Genomic DNA, 23,640 nt, shown 5'->3' on the forward strand with positions numbered 1-23,640 from the left:
CGGAGCCTAATGAATAAATGTTTGAGTTGTAGAGTCTTGTTGTGATGCCATGTTGTATTTACACATGTCGAGCATATTGTGTGTATGATTGAAATGCTTGGTATGTGTGGGATCCGACAATCTAGTTGTTTATCCTTGGCAGCCTCTCTTATGGGGAAATGTAGTCTAGTGCTTCCATGAGCCATAGTAGTCCGCTACAGCCCGGTTCATCGGAGTCCTGTTAGCCCAGCACTACTGCTCAGGACACTTGACTGGCCGGCATGTGTTTCACTTCGTTCCTGTGTCTGTCCCTTCAGGGAAATGTCACGCGGTAACATCCGGAGTCCTGCCTAGCCTGCTACAGCCCGGGTTCCCGGAGTCCTGTTAGCCCAGTGCTACAGCCCGGATTTACACGCTGCTGACCGACATGCTCGATGTGATTCATGTATGCCTGTCCCCATAGGTTAGTGCCGCTTTGGGTTCACGACTAGCCATGTCGGCCTGGGTTCTCTGTCATATGGATGCTAGCAACACTATCATATACGTGAGCCAAAAGACGCAAACGGTCTCGGGCCATGGTAAGGCAACACCCGTGGGAATACCGTGCGTGAGGCCGCAAAATGATATGAGGTGTTACCGGCTAGATCGACGTGACTTGGAATCGGGGTCCTGACAGCATTACTATTGCTTGATTACGATAGATTGATCGGAGTGTGACGAGTAGAACTATCAAGAGTTATGAGTGCGAATCATCTTCATCAACATTGCAGGCAAGTTCACGCTTTGATTATATCCTCTTTCATACCCAGTTTTTATTGCATTAGATCAAACCTCAAACATTGCATGATTAGGATCTAATTAAATTGTGGGATGGGAAGTAGTTGAGGTAGTACCTATTACCTGTTTATTATCAAACCCTTGGGAGTTACTGTTACGTTATGCTTACATTGCCATGCTATACTCGTAGACGTGGATTGGGTTTTGAGAGTATTCATGACAGATGTGAGATTGTTAATTAATGGTTTACATAAGGTGGCAACTTAAACACACATCTGGGTGGATTGAGGTACCTGGGTATTCCAGGATTACCTGTCTAGGCACCTGGGTAGACCAGGATTGCCTTTTTTATGGACCGCCACCCAGGCTCAAAGGGATCATGAGATTTTTCATACTAGAAACTTCCGTGTGCAGCCACAAGCTATTATGGGCTCTAGCATAGTTGATTAAGTCGTGCGAACTCTTACAGGGTAGACTAGCAGATGTAGGGGAAAGTAGGTGTAACGGTCTATCCATCATAAGGTGCTAGCACTTCTGAAAGACTATGTCTCGGTCATCCGTTTCTCAAACACCATGTACTGCGAGAAATCCAACGGAAGAGATCGAGTCTTGTGGGGAAAAGTGCGCAAACCTCTACAGAGTGTATAAACTAATCATGGTTAGCCGTGTCCCCGGTTATGGACAACTTCAGTATCTAGTACCTGGATTATCATGTGAACCTCATCATGTTACTTTAAATGAATATTGTTGGGTTTGAATGGTGTTACTTAATTGGGATTGAGAATGTTGTCAACCATTCTCAATGTTCAACAACCACCATGATAGTTAAATAAAATTTATTCCTTTGCAGTAGGGAAAAATTGGCTTTTCGCAAAAACCTTATAACCATAGAGCTTTTCCACCAGCCATATATGCATGTAGTGATAGCCATTGTTCATCATTTCTCTCTATGGTGTGAATTTGCCAGTACATTCAATGTACTGACCCTTTGTGGCTGCAACGTCTCATGTTGCAGGATTATCTTACGACGAGTAAGTGATACATTAGGGTTACGATTTCTACACTCAAATTTGCCGTTGGTGTTGATGGGAATCCACAACCTTGTTACTTCCGCTATTTTGGATTGAGGTAATAGTATTTACGTTATTTTATACATGTGATTTACCTCTGTTATAAATCCTCGAGTACTGTGTGTGTCAGCATACCGATCCAGGGATGACACTTAAGCACAGAGACTTGATCCATTCGGGTCTGGTTGCTACACCTCTTAAGAAAAATGAAATACTTGATATCTTTTATAATGGACTAACCGATGCCTCCAGAGATTACCTGGATATTGTGCTGGTTCTATTTTCAGGGAAAGAACACCGGATGAAGCTGAAATTCTATTGAATAATATGTTGACAAATGAAAATAATTGGACACCTCCGGAGCCAATTCCTGAGCCTATTCCTAAACCAACTCCGAAGAAGAGGGGTATTCTATTTCTCATATGCAAGAGGCAAAGAAATCTATGAAAGAAAAAGGTATTAAAGCTGAAGATGTTAAGAATTTACCTCCTATTGAAGAAATACATGGTCTTAATTTACCGCATGTTGAAGAAACATATGATCTTAATCCCTTACCTATTGAAAAAACTCATGGTCTTGATAACCCGACACATGTAGTAAAGGTAAATTCTCTCTATAGATATGATAAAGCTAAAATTCCATTTACTAAGTTTGCTAGCCCATGCTTAGATGAGTTTGATAAATTTATGGTTAAGCAAGAAGACTTCAATGCTTATTTTGGTAGACAATTGAAATACAATTCAAATAATGCTTGAAAACTTGGGTGATTATATGGCTAATGTCAAAGATGAACTTAAACTTATTAGTAAACATGCTTCTATGGTTACCACTCAAGTAGAACAAGTACTTAAAGCTCGAAATGATTTGCTCAACGAATTGAATAGTAAGAATAATGATAATGTTGTTAGAGTTATGACTAGAGGTGGTAGAATGACTCAGGAACCTTTGTATCCTGAAGGCCATCCTAAGAGAATTGAGCAAGATTCTCAGAGAAATAATATAGATGCACCTAGTCCTTATAAAAGGAAGAAAAAGAAAAATGATAGGACTTTGCATGCTTCTAGTGAACCTGTTATTGAAACACCTGAGAATCCAAGTGATATTTCTATTTCCGATGCTGAAACACAATCTGGTAATGAACCTGAAACTAGTGATAATGTTAATGATAATGTTCATGTTGATGCCCAACCTAGCAATGATAATGATATAGAAGTTGAACCTGTTGTTGATCTTGATAACCCACAATCAAAGAATCAACGTTATGATAAGAAAGACTTTGTTGCTAGGAAACACGGTAAGGAAAGAGAACCTTGGGTTCAGAAACCCATGCATTTTTCTCCCAAACCATCCAAGAAAAAGGATGATGAGGATTTTGAGCGCTTTGCTGAAATGATTAGACCTATCTGTTTGCGTATGCGATTAACTGATATGCTTAAAATGAATCCTTATGCTAAGTACATGAAAGACATTGTTACAAATAAGAGAAAGATACCGGAAGCTGAAATTTCTACCATGCTTGATAATTATACTTTTAAGTGTGGAATACCAAAGAAACTTGGAGATCCCAGTGTACCAACTATACCATGCTCCATTAAAAGAAACTATGTTAAAACTGCTTTATGTGATCTTGGAGCCGGTGTTAGTGTTATGCCTCTCTCTTTATATCGTAGACTTGATTTGAATAAGTTGACACCTACTGAAATATCTTTGCAAATGGCTGATAAATCAACTGCTATACCTGTCGGTATTTGTGAGGATGTGCCTGTTGTAGTTGCAAACGTTACTATTTTAACGGACTTTGTTATTCTTGATATTCCCGAGGACGATAGTATGTCTATTATTCTTGGAAGACTCTTTTTGAATACTACAGGGGCTGTTATTGATTGCACTAAAGGCAATGTCACTTTTCATGATAATGGTAATGAGCATACGGTACACTTTTCGAGGAAACAACCTCAAGTTCATAGTATCAACTCTATTGGAAAAATTCCATCGATTATATTTGGAGGTTTTGAATTTCCTCTTCCTACTGTCAAGAAGAAATATGATATTCTTATTATTGGGGATGTGCATATCCCCGTTGAGGTAACATAGTGTTATTCGAAATTTCTCCAGTTCCATGTTATTCGGAATGAGTTCGTTAATAAGACTTGATCAACCTTGTTAGTGGATCCTTTTGATGATCATGAGACGGATGAAACTAGAAGGCACAACCTTCTGTACCCTCCTTTTAATTTCTGTTATTTATATTAAATAAAATAAAAATAGTATTTTTCTGTCTGTTATCTGATTTATCCGTGCAATATAAAAATACCCCGAAAATAAAAGTTCTCCAAATGCCCTGAAATTTAAATATGATTTTTTCTGGAATATTTGAGAATATTTGGCACTGAGAACACAGCAGGGGGGTCATCCACCTGGCCACGAGGGTGGGGGCGCGCCCCCCGGCCTCGTGGGCCCACGGTGGCCCTCCTCCACTTATCCTTTCACCCACACACTCCTTCTTCCTCCCCCAAACACGAATATCCAGTTCATACCCGAGTCCAAGCTCGTTTTGCTGCCATTTTCGATCTCCTTGCTCAAAGCACCTCTCACAAAACTGCTTGGTGAGATTGTTCCTTGGTATGTGGCTCCTCCATTGGTCCAATTAGTTTTTGTTCTAGTGCTTTATTCATTGCAAATTTATGTTGCCTAGGTGACCATGTTCTTGAGCTTGCATGTCAAATTTATATGGTCAAAAGTAGTTTTGATGCATGATATAGGCTCTAGGCACTTCTAGGAGTAGTTGCTATCAATATTATTGAGTTTGGTTTACTTTTATTTTGAAGTTACTAAAAATTTCAGAATTTTTCAGAAAACAATGAAGAGACTTTTGAGGGGCTCATCGAGCCGAAGCTCGAAGGAAAAGGCACAGAAGCCCAAATATAATCTGCCTCGCACCGCGGAGGTTCGGTCTTGTGAATGGACTTCCGATGATTTCTTGAGAGCAGCCGGGATTTATGAAGATTTTTATGAATTGGCTGAGAATGCAGGCCTCACCGCTTTCCTCCATGACCAACGCGATCAGTATCTCTTACTCACAAATATCTTTGTGCAAAACTTTCATTTCCATTCTAGGAGCTCACCACCTACGGTGGAGTTTTATTTATATGATGAGCATAAGGAGATGTCAATTTATGATTTTTGTCGGTTTTGTTTGGTCCCTTTTGAGGGCACGACAGAGGAACCACATCCCAGTGATGTGGATGGGTTTATTGATACCATCACTGTAGGGGAAGCGAGGAAGGTTTCCGATGCACGAATCACTAGCATACATTTTCCTGTTTTACACTATCTTGCAATATTTGCTAGTCGTTGCTTAATTGGTCGCGGAAACTGTGGAAACCTTAGTGTTCCTGATATTATTATTTTGTTCCACGGTTTATTTAGTGATAACTCTGTTAGTATGGGCGGTATTATTCCTAAATGGTTAAGTCTGAACCGTACCAAGGGGCCCATATTTGGAGGCATCCATGCTTCACGCCTAGCTGCACATTTTAACATACCTATTAGGCATTATGAGAAGGAAGAAAAATTGCTTCCACGTGTTTACTTAGATTATAAGAGTATGGTAGCACACAATTTTATTGTTAAGAATAGGGAAGGGGAGCTTAAATACAAATTGTTCTTTGATAAACATTATCCTGAGACTATTACCCTGTCTGCTCCTTCCCTGTTTGATTTATCTGCAGGCCAGTACATTGTTCCGTTAGAGGCTATTCACGCCTATCGGAACCCTACATCAGCCCCAGATCCAGAACCGGAACCACAAGTTGATCCTCCACGACAGTCTAATTACCAGTGGGATCCGGAGATGATTGCCAACCAGTGGCAATCAGAGTCTTCTTCTTCTCAGTACGACCCCAACTATTATTATGGATATCCGCTAGGCCAACTGTGGCCATAGACCAACTTAGGCCAAAAGCCTAAGCTTGGGGGAGTACGTATTTCTCACCGACATTACATTTATGTTCACACACTCATTACTAGATGTCGGTGCTCATACTTTTTCATTGTATCATCCATGCTAGTTTATTTTCCTTTTTATGCGTTCTTCTTGTGTGTTTAATAAACCTTAAGAAAAACCAAAAAAAATAGTTGTAGCTTTTAATTAGTTTACTTTCCATGCTTGTTGTAGTAATTAAAAAGAAAACCCAAAAAGATTTCATGTTCTTATTTTGCTTGTTGGGAGCTTTCCCGTGTAAATAATTTTATTTCTTTTCTTTTCTTTGGGGGTCGATAGGAGAAGACCATAATTAAATTGTTGAAGTAGCTCTTATATGCATTATTGTTGATCTGACAAAAGAGCCCATATTGCCTTGTCTTCTCCTGTTTATTGAATGCTTGCAGATTCCAGCTTAGTCCAATGCACGTGCACTATTATTATTATTCACACTATTCGGTCGTGCAAGTGAAAGGCAATTATGACGATATATGACGGACTGACTGAGATGAGAAAAGCTGGTATGAACTCGACCTCTCTTGTTTTTGTAAATATGATTAGTTCATCGTTCCCGATTCAGCCTATTATGAATAAACATGTTTGCAATGACAACTAGAGACCATAGTTTCTTGTGCCATGCCTGATTAGCTAGGAGCTTATAATGGTTTACCTTGCATGCCAACATGCTATTAAAATGGTTGTGATGTGGTATGATAGGGTGGTATCCTCCTCTGAATGATTTAAGTGACTTGACTTGGCGCATGTTCACGCATGTAGTTGAAAAAAATCAACATAGCCTTCATGATATTTATGTTCATGGTGGATTATATCCTACTCATGCTTGCATTCGGTGTTGATTAATTTTAATGCATGTTCATGACTGTTGTCACTCTCTAGATGGTCGCTTCCCAGTCTGTTGCTAGCCTTCACCTGTACTAAGTGGGAATACTGCTTGTGCATCCAACTCCATAAACCCCAAAGTTATTCCATATGAGTCCACCATACCTACCTATATACGGTATCTACCTGCCGTTCCAAGTAAATTTGTATGTGCCAAACTCTAAACCTTCAAATAAATATCCTGTTTTGTATGCTCGAATAGCTCATGTATCAACTAGGGTTGTCTGTATCTTCCATGTTAGGCGGGTTATTCTCAAGAGGAGTGGACTCCGCTCCTCACTCACGAGAAAATGGCTGGTCACCGGGATGCCCAGTCCCATGCTTTATGCAAACTAAATCAAAATAATTGCAAACAAAACTCCCCCTGGGACTCTTGTTAGTTGGAGGCACTCGTTGTTTCGAGCAAGCCATGGATTGATGCTTGTTGGTGGAAGGGGGAGTATAAACTTTACCATTCTGTTTGGGAACGCCTATAATGTGTGTAGCATGGAAGATACTGCCATCTCTTGGTTGTTATGTTGACAATGAAAGTATACCGCTCAAAATATTATTCACCTCTATTTTAAAACCGAGCTCTGGCACCTCTACAAATCCCTGCTTCCCTCTGCGAAGGGCCTATCTATTTACTTTCATGTTGAGTCATCATCCTCTTATTAAAAAGCACCAGTTGGAGAGCACCGCTGTCATTTGCATTCATTACTGTTAGTTTACATTGAGTATGACTTGACTGGATCTCTTTTACCATGAATTACAATGTCTAGTTAGTCCTTGATCTTTAAAGGTGTTGTGCATTTATGTTTTGCGGTCTCAGAAAGGGCTAGCGAGATACCATCTTGTTATATCATATTATGATTGTTTTGAGAAAGTGTTGTCATCTGAGATTTATTATTATTACTCGCTAGTTGATTATGCCATTGATATAAGTAAACTTGAGACCTAAGCGTTATTGTAAATGTGGTTAGTCATAATATTTGCTGAAAACTTGAATGCTGGCTTTACATATTTACAACAACAAGAGCAAACAGAGTTTGTAAAAGTTTTTATTCATCACTTTCAGTTTATCAACTGAATTGCTTGAGGACAAGCAAGGGTTTAAGCTTGGGGGAGTTGATACGTCTCCGTCATATCTACTTTTCCAAACACTTTTGCCCTTGTTTTGGATTCTAACTTGCATGATTTGAATGGAACTAACCCGGACTGACGCTATTTTTAACAGAATTACCACGGTGTTATTTATGTGCAGAAACAAAAGTTCTCGGAATGACCTGGAACTTCACGGAACAACTTTTCAGAAATAATAAAAAATCCTTGCAAAAGATGAAGGCCAGGGGGCCCACCAGCTGTCCACGAGGGTGGGGGCGCGCCCCTACCTCGTGGGCCCCTTGGACCTCCTCCGACCTCAACTCCAACTCCATATATTTGGTTTCGGGGAGAAAAAAGTCAGAGAGAAGAATTCATCACGTTTTACGATACGGAGCCGCCGCCAAGCCCTAAAACCTCTCGGGAGGGCTGATCTAGAGTCCGTTCGGGGCTCCGGAGAGGGGAATCCGTCGCCATCATCATCATCAACCATCCTCCATCACCAATTTCATGATGCTCACCGCCGTGCGTGAGTAATTCCATCGTAGGCTTGCTGGATGGTGATGGGTTGGATGAGATCTATCATGTAATCGAGTTAGTTTTGTTAGGGCTTGATCCCTAGTATCCACTATGTTCTGAGATTGATGTTGCTATGACTTTGCTATGCTTAGTGCTTGTCACTAGGGCCCGAGTGCCATGATTTCAGATCTGAACCTATTATGTTTTCATCAATATATGAGAGTTCTTGATCCTATCTTGCAAGTCTATAGTCACCTATTATGTGTTATGATCCGTTAACCCCGAAGTGACAATAATTGGGATACTTACCGGTGATGACCATAGTTTGAGGAGTTCATGTATTCACTATGTGCTAATGCTTTGTTCCAGTACTCTATTAAAAGGAGGCCTTAATATCCCTTAGTTTCCATTAGGACCCCGCTGCCACGGGAGGGTAGGACAAAATATGCCATGCAAGTTCTTTTCCATAAGCACGTATGACTATATTCGGAATACATGCCTACATTACATTGATGAACTGGAGCTAGTTCTGTGTCACCCTAGGTTATGATTGTTACATGATGAACCGCATCCGTCATAATTCTCCATCACTGATCCATTGCCTACGAGCTTTCCATATATTGTTCTTCGCTTATTTACTTTTTCGTTGCTATTGCTATCATCATTACAAAATACCAAAAACTTTACTTTTGCTACTATTACCTTTTGCTACCGTTACCACTACTATCATATTATTTTGCTACTAAATACTTTGCTGCAGATATTAAGTTTACAGGTGTGGTTGAATTGACAACTCAGCTGCTAATACTTGAGAATATTCTTTGGCTCCCCTTGTGTCGAATCAATAAATTTGGGTTGAATACTCTACCCTCGAAAACTGTTGCGATCCCCTATACTTGTGGGTTATCACTATCCAGCATGCATCTAGTGTGTTAAGTTCATGGAGAAACTGAGTAATGCAATAAGAACAATGACATGATGTAGACAAAATCTATTTATGTAGAAATAGACCCCATCTTGTTATCCTTAATGGCAACAATACATACGTGTTGGTTCCCCTTCTGTCACTGGGATCAAGCACCGTAAGATCGAACCCATCACAAAGCACCTCCTCCCATTGCAAGATAAATAGATCAAGTTGGCCAAACAAAACCCAAATATCGGAGAAGAAACACAAGGCTACAAGCAATCATGCATATAAGAGATCAAAGAAGACTAAATAACTTTCATGGATAAAAAGATAGATCTGATCATAAACTCAAAGTTCATCGGATCCCAACAAACACACCGCAAAAAGAGTTACATCATATGGATCTCCAAGAGACCGTTGTATTGAGAATCAAACGAGAGAGAGGAAGCCATCTAGCTACTAACTACGGACTTGAAGGTCTACAAAGAACTACTCACACATCATCGGAGAGGCACCAATGGACATGATGAACCCCTCCGTGATGGTGTGTAGATTGGACCTGGTGGTTCTGGAACTTGCGGCGGCTGGAATTGATTTTCGTTGACTCCCCTAGGGTTTCTAGAATATTGGGGTATTTATAGAGTGAAGAGGCGGTTCGGGAGGCCACCAAGGTGGGCACGACCCACCTAGGCATGCCTGGGGGGGCCAGGTGCGCCCTGGTAGGTTGTGCCCTCCTCGGGGCACCCCCTAGGTGCTTCCCCGTGCCACTAGATGTCTTCTGGTCCAAAAAAATCCACAAAAAGTTTCGCTGCGTTTGGACTCCATTTGGTATTGATTTCCTGCGATGTAAAAAAAATGCAAAAAACACCAACTGGCACTTGGTACTATGTCAATAGATTAGTACGAAAAATGATATAAAATGACTATAAAATGATTGTAAAACATCCAAGAATGATAATATAACAACATGGAACAATAAAAAATTACCAACGTATATCAATACCACACACGGTTTATTTTCGTGATATAAAGAAAGCTCTTTAGGTCCCACATGTCACCATCATCGTTTTCAAAACCGTTTGCTCCTAACGCAGGTACGTGGAGTGTAGTAAGTATTTATCAATTGAGTGCGAATGTGTGGGCATCATTAAATGGTTTGCGTTTCCATAGACCCGCATGATTATGCGGAGAACATGGTTTCATCGACAAATACAACTCACATGTAAGTTACTCCAGACAATCAAACACTATATATGGCACCCCGTGTAGGCAAACACTTATGGTGGCATTGCAACTTTTATTAGAATTTAGTTTTCTTCCAACCAATGGAACTTACTATTTCCATGAAGTAGTGATGACATAGTTTCATGATAATTACAACTCACACATAAGCTAGTTGCTCTGGATAGTCGAACATCATATATGACATCGCGTGTAGGCAAGCATTGATGAGTACATTGCATTCATCACTAGATTTATGTTTTCATCACACCAAAAGAATTTGCTATTTCGTCGTACCGAGAGCACCCAAATACACAATACACCGAACCATGTGTTGGAGGGACAACGAAAATTATTTATAGCACTATTTACTCAAGCAAGATTTCATTTCCTGGAACCAAAACTTTGTTAGGTTTACATATAACTATGGATTTGGGGTAGCTTAATGACCACAGTTTCATCACATGAAAACATGCATACTGAGTTTGTTGGTGCTTTGCAACTTACTGCATCACATCTTTTACGTGGCGTGGAAACAACAATTTCTAACGTGCAAAGTATTTGTCGTTAGAGAGTAAAGATGCCAGCAACATCACTGATTTTTGTTTCCATGCACCTGAATGATAGTGTGGAGAACACGATTTCTTCTATGAATACAAGTCACACGTAGGTTGCTCCATATAATCAAACACTATTTGTAGTGCCCCGTCAAGATGAGCACTTATGAAATTAATCCTTTAATGTACTTCCATTTCTATCCAGCAAAATAAATGTTGTCATATAATTGAATTGAAGATGTCAAATAAACATGACACAAAAACACACGTGGAAGGCTCTAGGACGACCATGTGTAGCACCGTCTAGTAGACAAGACTTTCAGTTTCTAGCAACATAAACTTTTCTTTTGTTTTTGCTTGATATTGTGATACCTTCCTGCACACACCTATTGGAAAGAACTACATAATGAGCAAGAATCGGTGATCTGCTAGCATAGGAACAACGGGCTATGATGTATAGGCATTTGTCATAACACATAAACACTAGCAGTTGCGTGAGAAGGAATTTCTATTCCCCTCGCCTCCAGATGCCATCTCGGCACTAAGAGGTGGAGGGACCTTGGATCTGCAAGAAATGTACAATCTTCATTAGTATATAGTAGTCTTTGTGATTTTTTGCTAGGGATAATTGGTTTTATACCCTTAGTTGTGCCCCCCTCGTCAGGATTGCCCCTAGTTTCTGAAAACACGTGGTATTGCCCAACCCACTTTGGCGTCTTGTGCTTTTGCCCTTTGACTGTTTGACCGTCACTTTAAAACCTTCATAAATAATTCATACTAAATCAGAAAATGGAAATCAAATACCAAAATGTTTGGAAAAACATCACCTGTATGTCAATGTCACTTGCATTCATGACAAAAGTGTTGGTAAGTGCCAATCTGAGTTTTAGCTCTTATATACCACCATGAAAAGTAAAATCTAAAAAAATTCAAAAAAAAGTTGGTGGCAAAGAATGATAAATGTTTTAAGTGCTTGCCAAGTTTCATCGGGGAATGGCATTCATGGAAGTCGTTGCTTGGTTTTTTGCCACGGCTTCCATGAATGGCATTCCCTGATGAAACTTGGCAAGCACTTAAAACATTTTTCATTCTTTGTGACCATTTTTTTGAATTTTTATAGATTTTACAGTTCATGGTGGTATGATAAGAGCTAAAACTCAGATGGGCACTTACCAACACTTTTGTCATGAATGCAAGTGACATTGACAAACAGGTGATGTTTTCGGAACATTTTGTATATTTTTCTGATTTAGTACGAATTGGTTAGGAAGTTTTCAAAGTGATGGCCAAACGGTCAAAGAGCAAAACCACAAGACGCCAAAGTGGGTTGGGCAAGACCATGTGTTTTCAAAAACTAGGGGCAATCCTGACGAGGGGGACATAACTAAGGGTATAAAATCAATTATCCCTTTTTGCTAATAAAATTACATTGGTTCCTTGTGGCGGTGCCATGGAGCTAGAGAGTTTTGTTTCTTCTCATAGCCAATTATTTGGGTCTGATTAGTTTATGTTACTGTGTCATGTTGATTTTATTGGTTTGATTTTCTATGGAGCTGGAATCTTTCCTCGACAGTATGGTGAAGATTTTGTGGTTCGGCGATCTACACTTCCAGGGTATAATTGTTGGAGATATGCCCTAGAGGCAATCATGTGATGATGATATTTCCCTATGTATTCATGAGTCTTTTGTATTGTCATTGAACATCATCAGTTATATGTATCAATAAGTATGTGACTTGTTTGTGGAACTATATATTGTGTGATGATCGTTCTAATGGCCCCTAGTTGATAAGGTTATGCGGACATATATCCTTTGACTAGTATATGATTTGGTTGGTGAATATGTGTCACAAGTCATGTGCATGGAGATGCTATACCAACAGTATGGGTTCGGGGTTGGAGATCACCGAGATGGACTGGCCCACTTTGAGGCGCGGCGAGATATTGTCATATGTTAATCGCAAGTACAATGTATATGCCATGTCCTAGACCTAAGCTCATCGCATGTTCTTGGGATGAGGACCGACTCACTTAGGGTCTATCAAACGCTACTTCATGAGTTGTGACACATGACGTGATACATGGTTGACCAAGATGTGATTTGCCCCTCCTATAAGGAGAGATATTCTCTGTGCCCTCTTGAGTGATCAGATTTGGAAAGCATGGCCATGTGACTTGGGTTAAGTATTAACCCGGTTCAAGAATCTGTATCACGGTTTCGAGAAGAGAGGTCGAGCTACGATAAGGGTGACAAGTACTCGCCTTGAGCTCAACAAGAAATATCGTGAGGCAAAAGGAATGTTGCATATGACACATTGTCAAGGCTCGTCAAATGACTTTACACACACATGGGAGTTGGCACGTTCTGCTAGAAGCCGCTAACAACTATCTACTCGGGTCATGTCCATGCGTACGTGAACCTATAGGGTCACACACTTAAGGGGTTGCAGCCCATTCGGATTGGATCCGAGTGGAAAATGGGAGCAGATTCCTAGTGGACCTCAAGTGTTGAGCCCACTTTGGAGGTGCATATAAAGGGGAGTGGGCGCACCTTTTAGGATTGATCGTTTTTGTCCCTCCACAGCCGCCAACATTCCCCACACCCCTGGACCTAGTAGTCTATTGCCCAACGCTGCTCCCCGTATGTGTCGTTACCTTAGAGGCATCGCAACTGCGGTGCTTGGATGAATCGTTCGAGGGAACCGCAAGGAGCCGTTCGAGGGATCCATGAGGAGCTGTTCACAGGACTTCGTCTTTCGGAGGAGATCGCCATTCGCGGAACATCACTGTTCGTGGGAGATTGGCTGAGTGACTACACGCATCACCAACTCTACTTCGGCTGCGATGACCGCACCTCTAGTGGTAAACCTGATTCGATGATCTATTTCCAGCAACATGATCTTGGTTGTGCGGTAGAATTTTTTTTATTTGGAGCTAGCGTAGCATATCGTGTGATCCAACAATAATCCCCGTCCCAAGTATGTTCATCGGTCAAGGCTTCTAATCTTTTTGGATGGACAACCCAAGGGGTTTTCAGAAACCTATGTTGGTAATCAAGTTCCCGCAGGTGCACAAGTTGCAGTGCTGCCGCTTCAGCACGATTACAGTTTCTTTACTGAAGTCTTGGTCGTATTTTATCTTGCAAAGTTTAATACCATAGAGAAGATGTCCCAAAATATTTTATTGTAAATCTTAGATGCAGGAGTTGCTTTGTAATTATTTGGAACTTGGATCCAAAACAATGTACATGTAATGGTTACAAGTATGAATAGAGTTACATGTGTTTCTTGTGCGTCCAATCACATGCGTAAATCTCAAAGCGATGACGACATGGCAATCGCTGTTCCATGCATCCTCTGGAGCGAATGACACAAACACACACTCCCATACACCCTCCCGAGCGAATGACCCCTTGTGTAGTATATGACACTCCTCTATCACGAAGCATGCCGCTCCATGGAAGCATGTATGACAACTTCTCTATGTAGCATGTCAATTTGCCATGTTGTAGTGTGGCAATTCTTGAACATGTGGGCAATTTCTCCTTCCCTTAGCCCGACAATTATCTCTTCTACAACATATCAAATCTCTGAAACACGTGGCAATTTTATTTGTTGCAGCATGACAAATTTCTGAACCGTATGACAATTCTTTCTAGTACAACATATGGCAATTATTTCTTCTTAGCATGGCAAATCTCACTGTTACAGCACGGCAAATCTATTTGTTATATCATGACAATTCTTAAACGTTCTCCGAGAATGGTTATTGAGGGAGCACTCTTTGATGGCGCGTGGCTTAAATGGGCCCTTTGTCATTTTTGAGTGTGAGATGTTGGCGCCCCTTAATGACTTTCTTTTGTATAAGCACCAACACACTTGTGTGTCTCGAAATATGCATTTCCTGCTTTATATATAAAGTCCAAATGGCCGAACCGATACAAAGCTGTGGAAAAACTTCACATACAAGCAAGCCAAAAGATAAAAACGACAACCGAGCGGTCGGCGAGAACGTCACCGACATGAACCGAGAATGAAAACATATCCATTTATGAGTGTTGCTAGCTCCAGATAATCACACAGGGTGTATGGCGTCCCGTATAGGCAAGCACTCATGAAGACAGTGCATCCTTACTGGACATCCGTTTCTACCCAGCCGAAAAATTTGCCATTTCTCGTCTACTCCCTGGCAGCAGTTAGTATCTAAAAAGAACAAAAAAAACACAGATACATGACAGGCAGACGGACGAGCATGTGGAGCACCATCCACTGGACTCGGGCTGTACTTCTATTTCTGGGCAGCATTAACATTTTTCCGTTTCCATTTTGACTACTCTACATTCCTCTTCTACCGAAGAGGAAGCAGTTCACGAGCCTTCACAAAACACGCGCGGATGTGGCCCCGGCACGCAAGCAAAAGCCCTCGCGGGGCCCACGCGTCATTGGCAGGGGTTTCGAAACGGCCCGCATCGCACCGAACGAGCGCAGGTGCGTGGAGCGTTTATCACGGCCGGAGAAATATATTGGCGACGCCGAGCGGGCGAGAGAGAATCCCAACGCGGGCGGCCTCAGACCCCTCTCGTCTCGTCCACCTCCTCCTGCTCCCTCCCTCCTTCCTTCCTTCCCTTTATTTTCTTTCTTTCTTTCTTTCCTCTCCGGAAATCTCCCCGTCTTTTGATTCAAACAACGCACCAACAATCTCTCTCTGTCTGTCTCTCCCGCATAAACAACGCCAAGAGCCGTCCCCCCCTTGTCCCCTCGATAAACCCCTCCTCCTCCTCCGTCGGTCCGTCCATGGCGTCGTCGGCCGGTGGTGCAGGCGCGGGGGCTGCCGGCGGGGGCGGGGGCGGCAGGAGCAGGGACATAAGGCTGACGGTGCAGGAGGCGGCCAAGAAGCTGTCCCTGTGGCACACGGCCACGTTCCGCCCCATAACGACCCACGACGACCTGGAGCCCATCCTCGCCGCGGCCGGCTTCGTCGCGCTGCCTCTGCCGCCCCCGCCGGAGCCGCCCCAGGATCAGCAGCAGGTGCGCTGGCGGGAGTACGCCTTCCTGGGCTGCGGCGGCGGCGGCGGCGGCGGTAATGCGGTGGTGGGGTGGCTGGGCCCGCGGCCGCGGCTGCCGTACCCGCGCGTGGACGCGCTGCACATCCGCACGTACCAGGCCTTCCTCGGGGCCGTCGAGGTCTACCTCGGCGCCGCCCGTGTGCCCAACCTCTTCCACGTCAGGTTCGTGAGTATCCCTTGCCCCCTTTTTCTTTTCCGCTTATAATATTCGCACCAGAATAGGAAACCCGAACAGGGAGGGCTTGCAAAATATGTACGGGCATTATGCTTGGCCAATAAACCCATGAAAATTTGTCAGCGGCGTGCCCAGCTACGAGCTCAGTCCTCTGCCCCTGCTCCTGCGCCGCCCTACCCCAGTGTTTGTTCGGTTCCATTGACCCACTCGCTGCCAGTGCCAGGCCATCCTCACTCTCTGAAAATGATTACGGACACCGTCGTCTGGGTCTTCTGAAAAACTTCAAAAGGCGCACACCGCTCTGGGGCTGGGCCTCATCTTGCTGAAACGCACACCCTTGTTCCGGGGGAGTTACCGGTGAGGCTAAGCTTATTCCGTAAGCAAAGGATGCAGAGTAACTGTCTTGCACGGTCAAACACTACCGTATACGCTGGCTGTATTTATTCCAGATTAATCGCTTGGGCTTTCATCTAGAGGTTGACAAATCCCTTACGTGATCTTCCGGTTGCAAACAGAGCAGGGTCTTAGAGCCCTGCCAAACTGCTTGGCATCACTAACGACACAGCGTCCCGTGGATTGCAGTGCTCTGACCTTCTCATCCATTAGTGACCTATACGCTTGAGTTCCCAACACCGTGCCAAAGCTATAGGCCCTGCAAAGTCTACCGTTACCTCTGTCGGTTGCCGATAGGGGGTTTCTAGAAGAGTCCCTATGAGGGCAGGCGAAGACAGCGGCTGTGTTTTTCGAGCTCGCACGACGTGGTTACTGTTGATCCAGTTCAGGCCGCCCAAGATGACGTTGAGGGTCGCCACATTGGCACATTGTGGCCAACTGCCTGATGGCAATACGCCAATACCATGTCTTAGCTTGGACATGACACTTAACTATATCACATTCTTAATGCCATCTGATTGCCCTTGCTCCAAATAAAAAGCATACTATATGATCCAACAACTAAATTGGTAGGCCAACTTTGATATCTCAATGGATAAAGTATCAAAGAGACAAAATTTGTGGGAACTAAGGGGCTGTTTGGATGGTAGTTCTGATTTGTGGGAACTAAGGGGCAGTTCTGATTTCACGCCCGCTCACTAGCGAGACGGAAGCCTCTGATTCCCTTGCCAAAATATTAGCGCACCCCATTTTGGTACAGCTGACGCGGGCAGAATCCAAAAAGTCTCTAAAACAAAAAGAAACAATTCTATATATTAAAAAAAACTAGCTCCTAAGTGGCACCTATCGTATTTCATTATTTTGAGTATCATTGTACTCTTTTTGGAAATGTCATGTATTAAACTAACACACATGCTCTTCAAATTTATGGAAACTAACCATAGAAAAAAGGACCAACAGGGACTAGCCCATACAACATTTTATTAAGAAGAAACAACCAGACACATGCCCTGCGGAGCACAAGGCTCAAATGTGGGAGCCGGCCGCACACCACTAGCCAACTGGTCTGACACCCAGTTCTACCGAAACTCGTCATGGCTTATTGAACATATCACAATTTAAACCTTTGTCGGACAATATGTGGGGAAATGATCTCGATGAAATGTCGATAAAGGAAACAATTACATATATAATACTACAAATTAAGTAAGTTGGTTGTATTAACATATTTGGTATAATGTCAGTAAGTTGATTATATTTGAACAAATAGATAAATTTAATGAAAAAATTGGGAATAAATATCGTACCAATTTGATCAATGTATGAAAGCAGGAGGATCAACTACTGCTCCAACAATCACCTCACTGAATTTATTTCAGTATTGAGTCCATATGGTCCTTGTCTTTGTCCGTGCACATGAGTTAATTGAGTTTTCATCAAGATTTTAACCCTATAATGCTCAACTCAAGGGACACACGTCTTGTTAAATAATTCTGCTGATTCAAGACACTAGTAGCAAAAAGGAAACTACTTAAGTATTTCAAGACAATGGGCAAATATTTAGGCATCATATTTATTTGCACAATGACTGATGATTAGACAAGACAATATGAGTAAATTTCTTTGAAGTTCTTGTTTTTATGCTTTGTACGTTAGTTTTGGGTCGTATTTGATCATTCCAGGTTATGAGACTTATTGTCGGCCATGTTGGTGCCTACTATGGTGCAAATTAGAAGATTCTTAAGAATATGAAATTAATATACTAGGTATCATTTTGTTTTCAAACTGACAAGGACTCTATTACTAGATACTGGAAACGAAATTATCTCATACCAACTAAATATAAAGCCTACGGAGCGCCATTGTTTTTCAGTTATGTTGGGTACCTTTTTAATTCTACCCATATCTGAACATATATGATATTCAGCTTTTGTCGAAATCGAGACATGCTCCATTTGAAATAGAATATAAATGCAAAGTATTCCTAGATCAACAGTTGCCCATTTTTGTCTCTTACCAGTGTTTTTATTCCGTTCTGCAAAAACGGAAACTGGCTGTAAACCAGAAACCTAGGCGACCTCCGAAAAAAACCGATACCGTCCAAAAAGTTTTAATTTTTTTAATTTAAAAGACTAAGTAATGTCAAATGGCTACGTATACCAAGATAGTCATAAGCAAGCACTTGTCGAAATGGTAGGCAGCGCTACCTATCATTCTTACGTCTCAGGTTCGATTACCCTTATTTGCAATTTGAACTTTTTTTGCCTTATTCAAGCTTCCTAAAAAAAATCGGTTGCGGTGCGTTAGGAAGTGATCGAACGCACGACCTTCGGTAGGTAAGTAAGCGAGCGGACCAATTCACCAGAAAGTACTTCATGTTCTCAATTGGTTAAAAATTATATATTTTGATGTTAAATGTTTTTGGATTGAAAAAAATCCGAAATTTCCGGAAATTTTTGAGAACCGGATTTTCCGGCCCCTCCCGGAAAAAAAATCGGAATAAAAAAAACCGTGCTCTTACCTCCTTTCTTATTATCCTTTTATGTATGATCTTCTAACTTTTCATGTCGAGAAAGCCATCTCATTCCACAGCCACCAATAGAGGTTGGATGATTGATGGTGTCACTTATACATGTATAGGTTTTGTGCACCCAAACCCCCCCCCCCCCCCCACCTTCTCAAACAAAAAAGGAAATTGATTGTTTGCAAATGCCAAAATTATGAAAATATTGAAAAGCTTTCAAGTTTTTTTTTGCAAATTTTAGAAGATATGTACTCCTTCCGTCCCATAATATAAGAACGTTTTTTATACTAGTGGAGTATATGTGATTTATATATGCACAAACACACAAGGATACAGAGCTAATATACCAACTCTATATTTAAGTACAGAACGCAGATGAACAATTTTTTTTGCTATAATAAATGTTTTTGTGCACTTAGTATTCCTGCATGTGCACTTGTATTGTTGGTTTTTTTCTTAAGTTCACAAAAATATTATTTCGAGGCAGAAGCAGGTGAGCTCGAGTGCAACTCGCAGCTACCACCAGCCCGCCATGTCATAGTGGTACATCCAGGCCTGGGTACATCCCAGTTGTAAATTATCACCTTCCTGTAAAGAAGACTATAAATATCTAGATCAACATGATTTTGAATTAGCATGACACACTTTCCTGTTATTTTCCTTTCAAATCTGATGACATGGCACAAACGTTGGATATATGTGATGAATCACCTGAGTTGATCTATGGTGATCAGTGTTTCCTTTTCCCCATGTGTTCCTTTCATGGAAGCTAACCTGAATAGAAGACTAAGTCTGATTATTTCATTTATCGTCCCCTCAGATGCATGCCGGTGACGACAAAGCAGGACAGGGTGTTCGACAAGGTCTTTCGGGCTATGAGGAATGACCAGGATGGTATCATCGTCTACCGGGACGGCACCCTTGACGAAGCCACCTTCGCCGCCGTCTGTAGTGAGCACACCCCCATCGAAGACGTCGGGTACCACGTCATCCCTGGCAGTGTTTGCAGCGAGTTCGGCTACCTTCGGCATAGCAAGATCCATGGTGGCAACTTCGACGAGGAGACCTGCAAGGGCTGCCCAGGCCATAAGGATGTCGTCCGGCTCAAGGACCTCTCCCCCAGATCCTGCAGAAACATGTGGGTCTAGGCGAGATTGGTCTCGAGGATTTCCGTTATGATCGATGGAGATTTAGAAATCCGTTCTGAAAAGTAGATGAGGAGAATTAGCCAGCTAGTGGCTTGTTAGCGAGGCTTGAGACCGGCGGATGATATATGGTGGTGGCTGTTGTGTTGTGCCTATTGATTCGTTTTTTTCCATGTTTTGTGTGGTCTGCTGTATGCCTGCATCATAAGGCAATAAGTTTTTTCAGCACAATAAGGTTTATAGAAATGTCTGTAGCTGGATTTGTGATCAGGAAGAAAATAAGAAAAAACCTAGTGGTTACCATTTAGACATTTACAGTTATATGCTATCTATCTAATTCTTCTGTGTTTATCTCTGATCATTTTGAGGCCCCATGCATCGGTTCAATGGTTCAACAGTTTGTTAACAGGTGTAATTACTCTGCTGATGAGGCAGCTTTTTGCTGGATTGCATCATTAGCCTTTTCTCTGAAGTGGCTTTGCATTGTTAGATTGGAATCAATTGAAAGCAAACAATTGACTACCGTTCAGCATGTAGAACAAAATGAAGATGAAGTGATGATTTCAGAGCCCATGATCTCTGCTAGCTTATCATGCCGGCGAAGCCAAGGCAAGAAATACCAAACTTGCACCGTGGTCCATTTGCTGTCGATCTCACACGGCTCCTCTTTAATTTTCCATCCCATGGCTTCTTTTACCTTTTGCGCTTTTGCTCTTTTTGTAACCATTTGGTCCGTCCTGCAGATCTCCAGACATTCCAAACTGTATTCCAGGTCCAGCTAGCCAGGGGACACCTCAAAAGCAAGCTTAGCAGCTTGGACTCGTCAATGGCGTCCATGTCATCACCAGGCCGAGATCCCCTACGACCAATAGCTCTTTCTTGAACCAGAACCAGATCGATCTGTGTATGTGACTGTAGGTAGCACATGGTGATATGAAACGCCGAAAGTGACATGCACATATTTTTGCACCACCTAGATGCAACTGATCAAGGCTGAAATCAACATTGAGAGCTGAGCTTGGAGATTACTAAACTGTCTAGCAGCAGTTAGTGAGACACCTAGCTAGGCCTCGATCGGTACGATCGACCACCGGTCGCGCTCTTCTCCATGTAGACCTAAGCCCCCTTTAGTAAAGCAGCTTAGCTAGGTCTTGTAGCTAATAGCTTCAAAACACCAGGGAATCTCTTGGGCACTGCTCTTTAACCTTTTCCCTTCATCACATCCTGCCGGTGGCTCTTTTTGCTTTTGCCAAACTTGTTCACCTGCTGCTTCTGCTATAAGAGCCCTGCACCGTCGGCCTCATCTTGGTCCCTTCTTCTTCCTCTTCTTCCCATCGTCTCAAAAGTGGTGTACGCAAGATCGATCGTCGGTTCATCCATGGAGGTATGGCTTGTTACTTAATTAATCGCACTCTGATCGCAATCTAAATGTGCCTCTTTTGGTTGTTGTTCATTTAGAGGTTGTAATTCAGGGAGATTCCATTAGTTTCTACTTTCTCTCTATGAAATGATGCCGTGATGATGAACATGCGTTTTTCAAGATGAATGTGCTATATGTACCCTTTTAAACATTGCATTTGGGCATTTGGCAACAATATATCTATAGCAATAATGCATGTTGATTGCAAGTTTAATATGGCTCATATCACTCTACACAGCCCTGAAAAACATCATAGAATAGGTGGGCAGGTTAATTACTACTTCTACCTGTCTAACAACATATTCATGCAAAAGGAAACTAAGAGAACTATTAGTGAAAAAAAACATTGCCCAATGTATATTTTTCATGTACTTTTTCTCATGATGATCGAGTGCATGTGCATGCATGCGTAACCTGCGCTCATTCCCTGATTTCCCCCATGCACGCAGAGCACCGAGCTGAAAGTGGAGATGGTGGCGCTGCATGAGAAGAGGGTACGGAAATGCCTGTCCAAAGTGAAAGGTAAAAACTCTCGTAAACTAAAGTCATTTCATTGCACCCATCACCCATCCATGGAGAGATCTGAACAACCTGATGATGCGTCGATCCTTTCTCCTTTTAACAAAGCTAGCCATGGATGGATGCCTTTCTCACTGTAGCTAGCTATGGTTGAATGATCGGCTTGGTTGTGTGTGCAATGACCAGAGAAGCAATAAAACTCTTCCTCTATCTCACAAATGGTTGATGGATTGGTGTATGCGTGCAGGGGTGGAGAGGGTGGAGGTGGAGGGGAGCATCCAGAAGGTGGTGGTGACCGGGTATGCGAACCGGAACAAGATCCTCAAGGCGCTCAGGAGGGTGGGGCTCAGGGTGGAGCTCTGGTCGCCGCGGAACGAGCTGCTCAGCGCTTACGCCGCCGGGAGCTTCGCCTTCAACAACTACGGCTTCTTCTGATCTCATCCGATGAGATGCATGCTAGTTGCATGATGATGTCGGCGACGTTGAACGACCATGTATAAACTGGATCGAATCTGGGAGCTTGCTTGGTGTTTCTTCTTTCTGTTTTTGCTTTATTATATGCTTCGGATGGTTTCTTCTTCCTCTCACGTGTATATATATGTCACATTTTTTTTCTACTTTGGGGGTGGTCAACCAGGCATATGTGTAAGATGTCATAAAAAAGATGTCCTCAAGGCATGGGATTAAGTTTGGTGGCAAAGATGCATGATGCAAGATTCCTGTGTTACCATGTTGAGAGATCGGTGTGGTTGCTTGATCCACACAACCAATCACAGGAAAGAAAAGTAGAAAAGAGATTATCCAAATCCGTTACTCAAATGTATTTTTTGTGCGGTTACCTAATTTTTTTATGAAATCACTAAAAACCTGACGTCGGATTTTTAGTGATTGGGATCGAATGTACCCTGGACCATTGGATCCAAACACGAATCTTAGTGCAGGTGAGACTAGCCATGTCATGGATTTCTTTCGTTTGGAAAAGCAAGGGCCGATCGCGAACACTTCCATCTCGTTTATCCATTTCTCTCCTCTCACCCGGTGCCCACCCCCATGCAAACCGCCACTGCGACAAGGCTGCGCCGGCGGCTGCGTCGTTCCTATGGTGGGCGGGCAGCGGAGAAGAGCTCCACCGGACCCAATATCGGGGTGTCGTGCGGTGAAGGTGAGATGGGCTGCGATGTCCTTGCTGGCATCGCGGATTGAGGCATGAGCGAGGAGGTGGAGGGATATTTTTCCTAAATGGTACTTCGGAATGCCGAAGTTTGAATTGTGTACAACGATAAGCTTATTTTGAAATGTTTGGCTTTATCGTCTGTTTTGTTTATTTTGACTCACGTGCGACCGTTTAAATACTAAAAGTGGCCAGCCGTAGGCTTCCTTTCCATTGTATATAATACAAGGGGT

The 23,640-nt window shown here is 42.4% G+C and overlaps 2 protein-coding genes across 2 annotated transcripts; both read left to right on the forward strand.

The window, feature by feature from the left end:
• The first annotated feature begins 15,563 nt into the window (after window positions 1-15,563).
• On the forward strand, window positions 15,564-20,626 carry LOC125525454. The gene is made up of 2 exons (XM_048690460.1): window positions 15,564-16,222; window positions 19,973-20,626. Exons 1-2 carry the CDS (start codon window positions 15,789-15,791, stop codon window positions 20,298-20,300), a joined length of 762 nt encoding a protein of 253 aa, XP_048546417.1. The 5' UTR covers window positions 15,564-15,788; the 3' UTR covers window positions 20,301-20,626.
• Window positions 20,627-21,502: 876 nt separating this feature from the next.
• On the forward strand, window positions 21,503-22,942 carry LOC125523028 (heavy metal-associated isoprenylated plant protein 28-like). The gene is made up of 3 exons (XM_048688066.1): window positions 21,503-21,681; window positions 22,167-22,239; window positions 22,484-22,942. Exons 1-3 carry the CDS (start codon window positions 21,676-21,678, stop codon window positions 22,669-22,671), a joined length of 267 nt encoding a protein of 88 aa, XP_048544023.1. The 5' UTR covers window positions 21,503-21,675; the 3' UTR covers window positions 22,672-22,942.
• Window positions 22,943-23,640: the final 698 nt, after the last annotated feature.

Source organism: Triticum urartu, chromosome 7 (genome assembly GCF_003073215.2).
Source record: "Triticum urartu cultivar G1812 chromosome 7, Tu2.1, whole genome shotgun sequence".
NCBI lineage: Eukaryota > Viridiplantae > Streptophyta > Magnoliopsida > Poales > Poaceae > Triticum > Triticum urartu.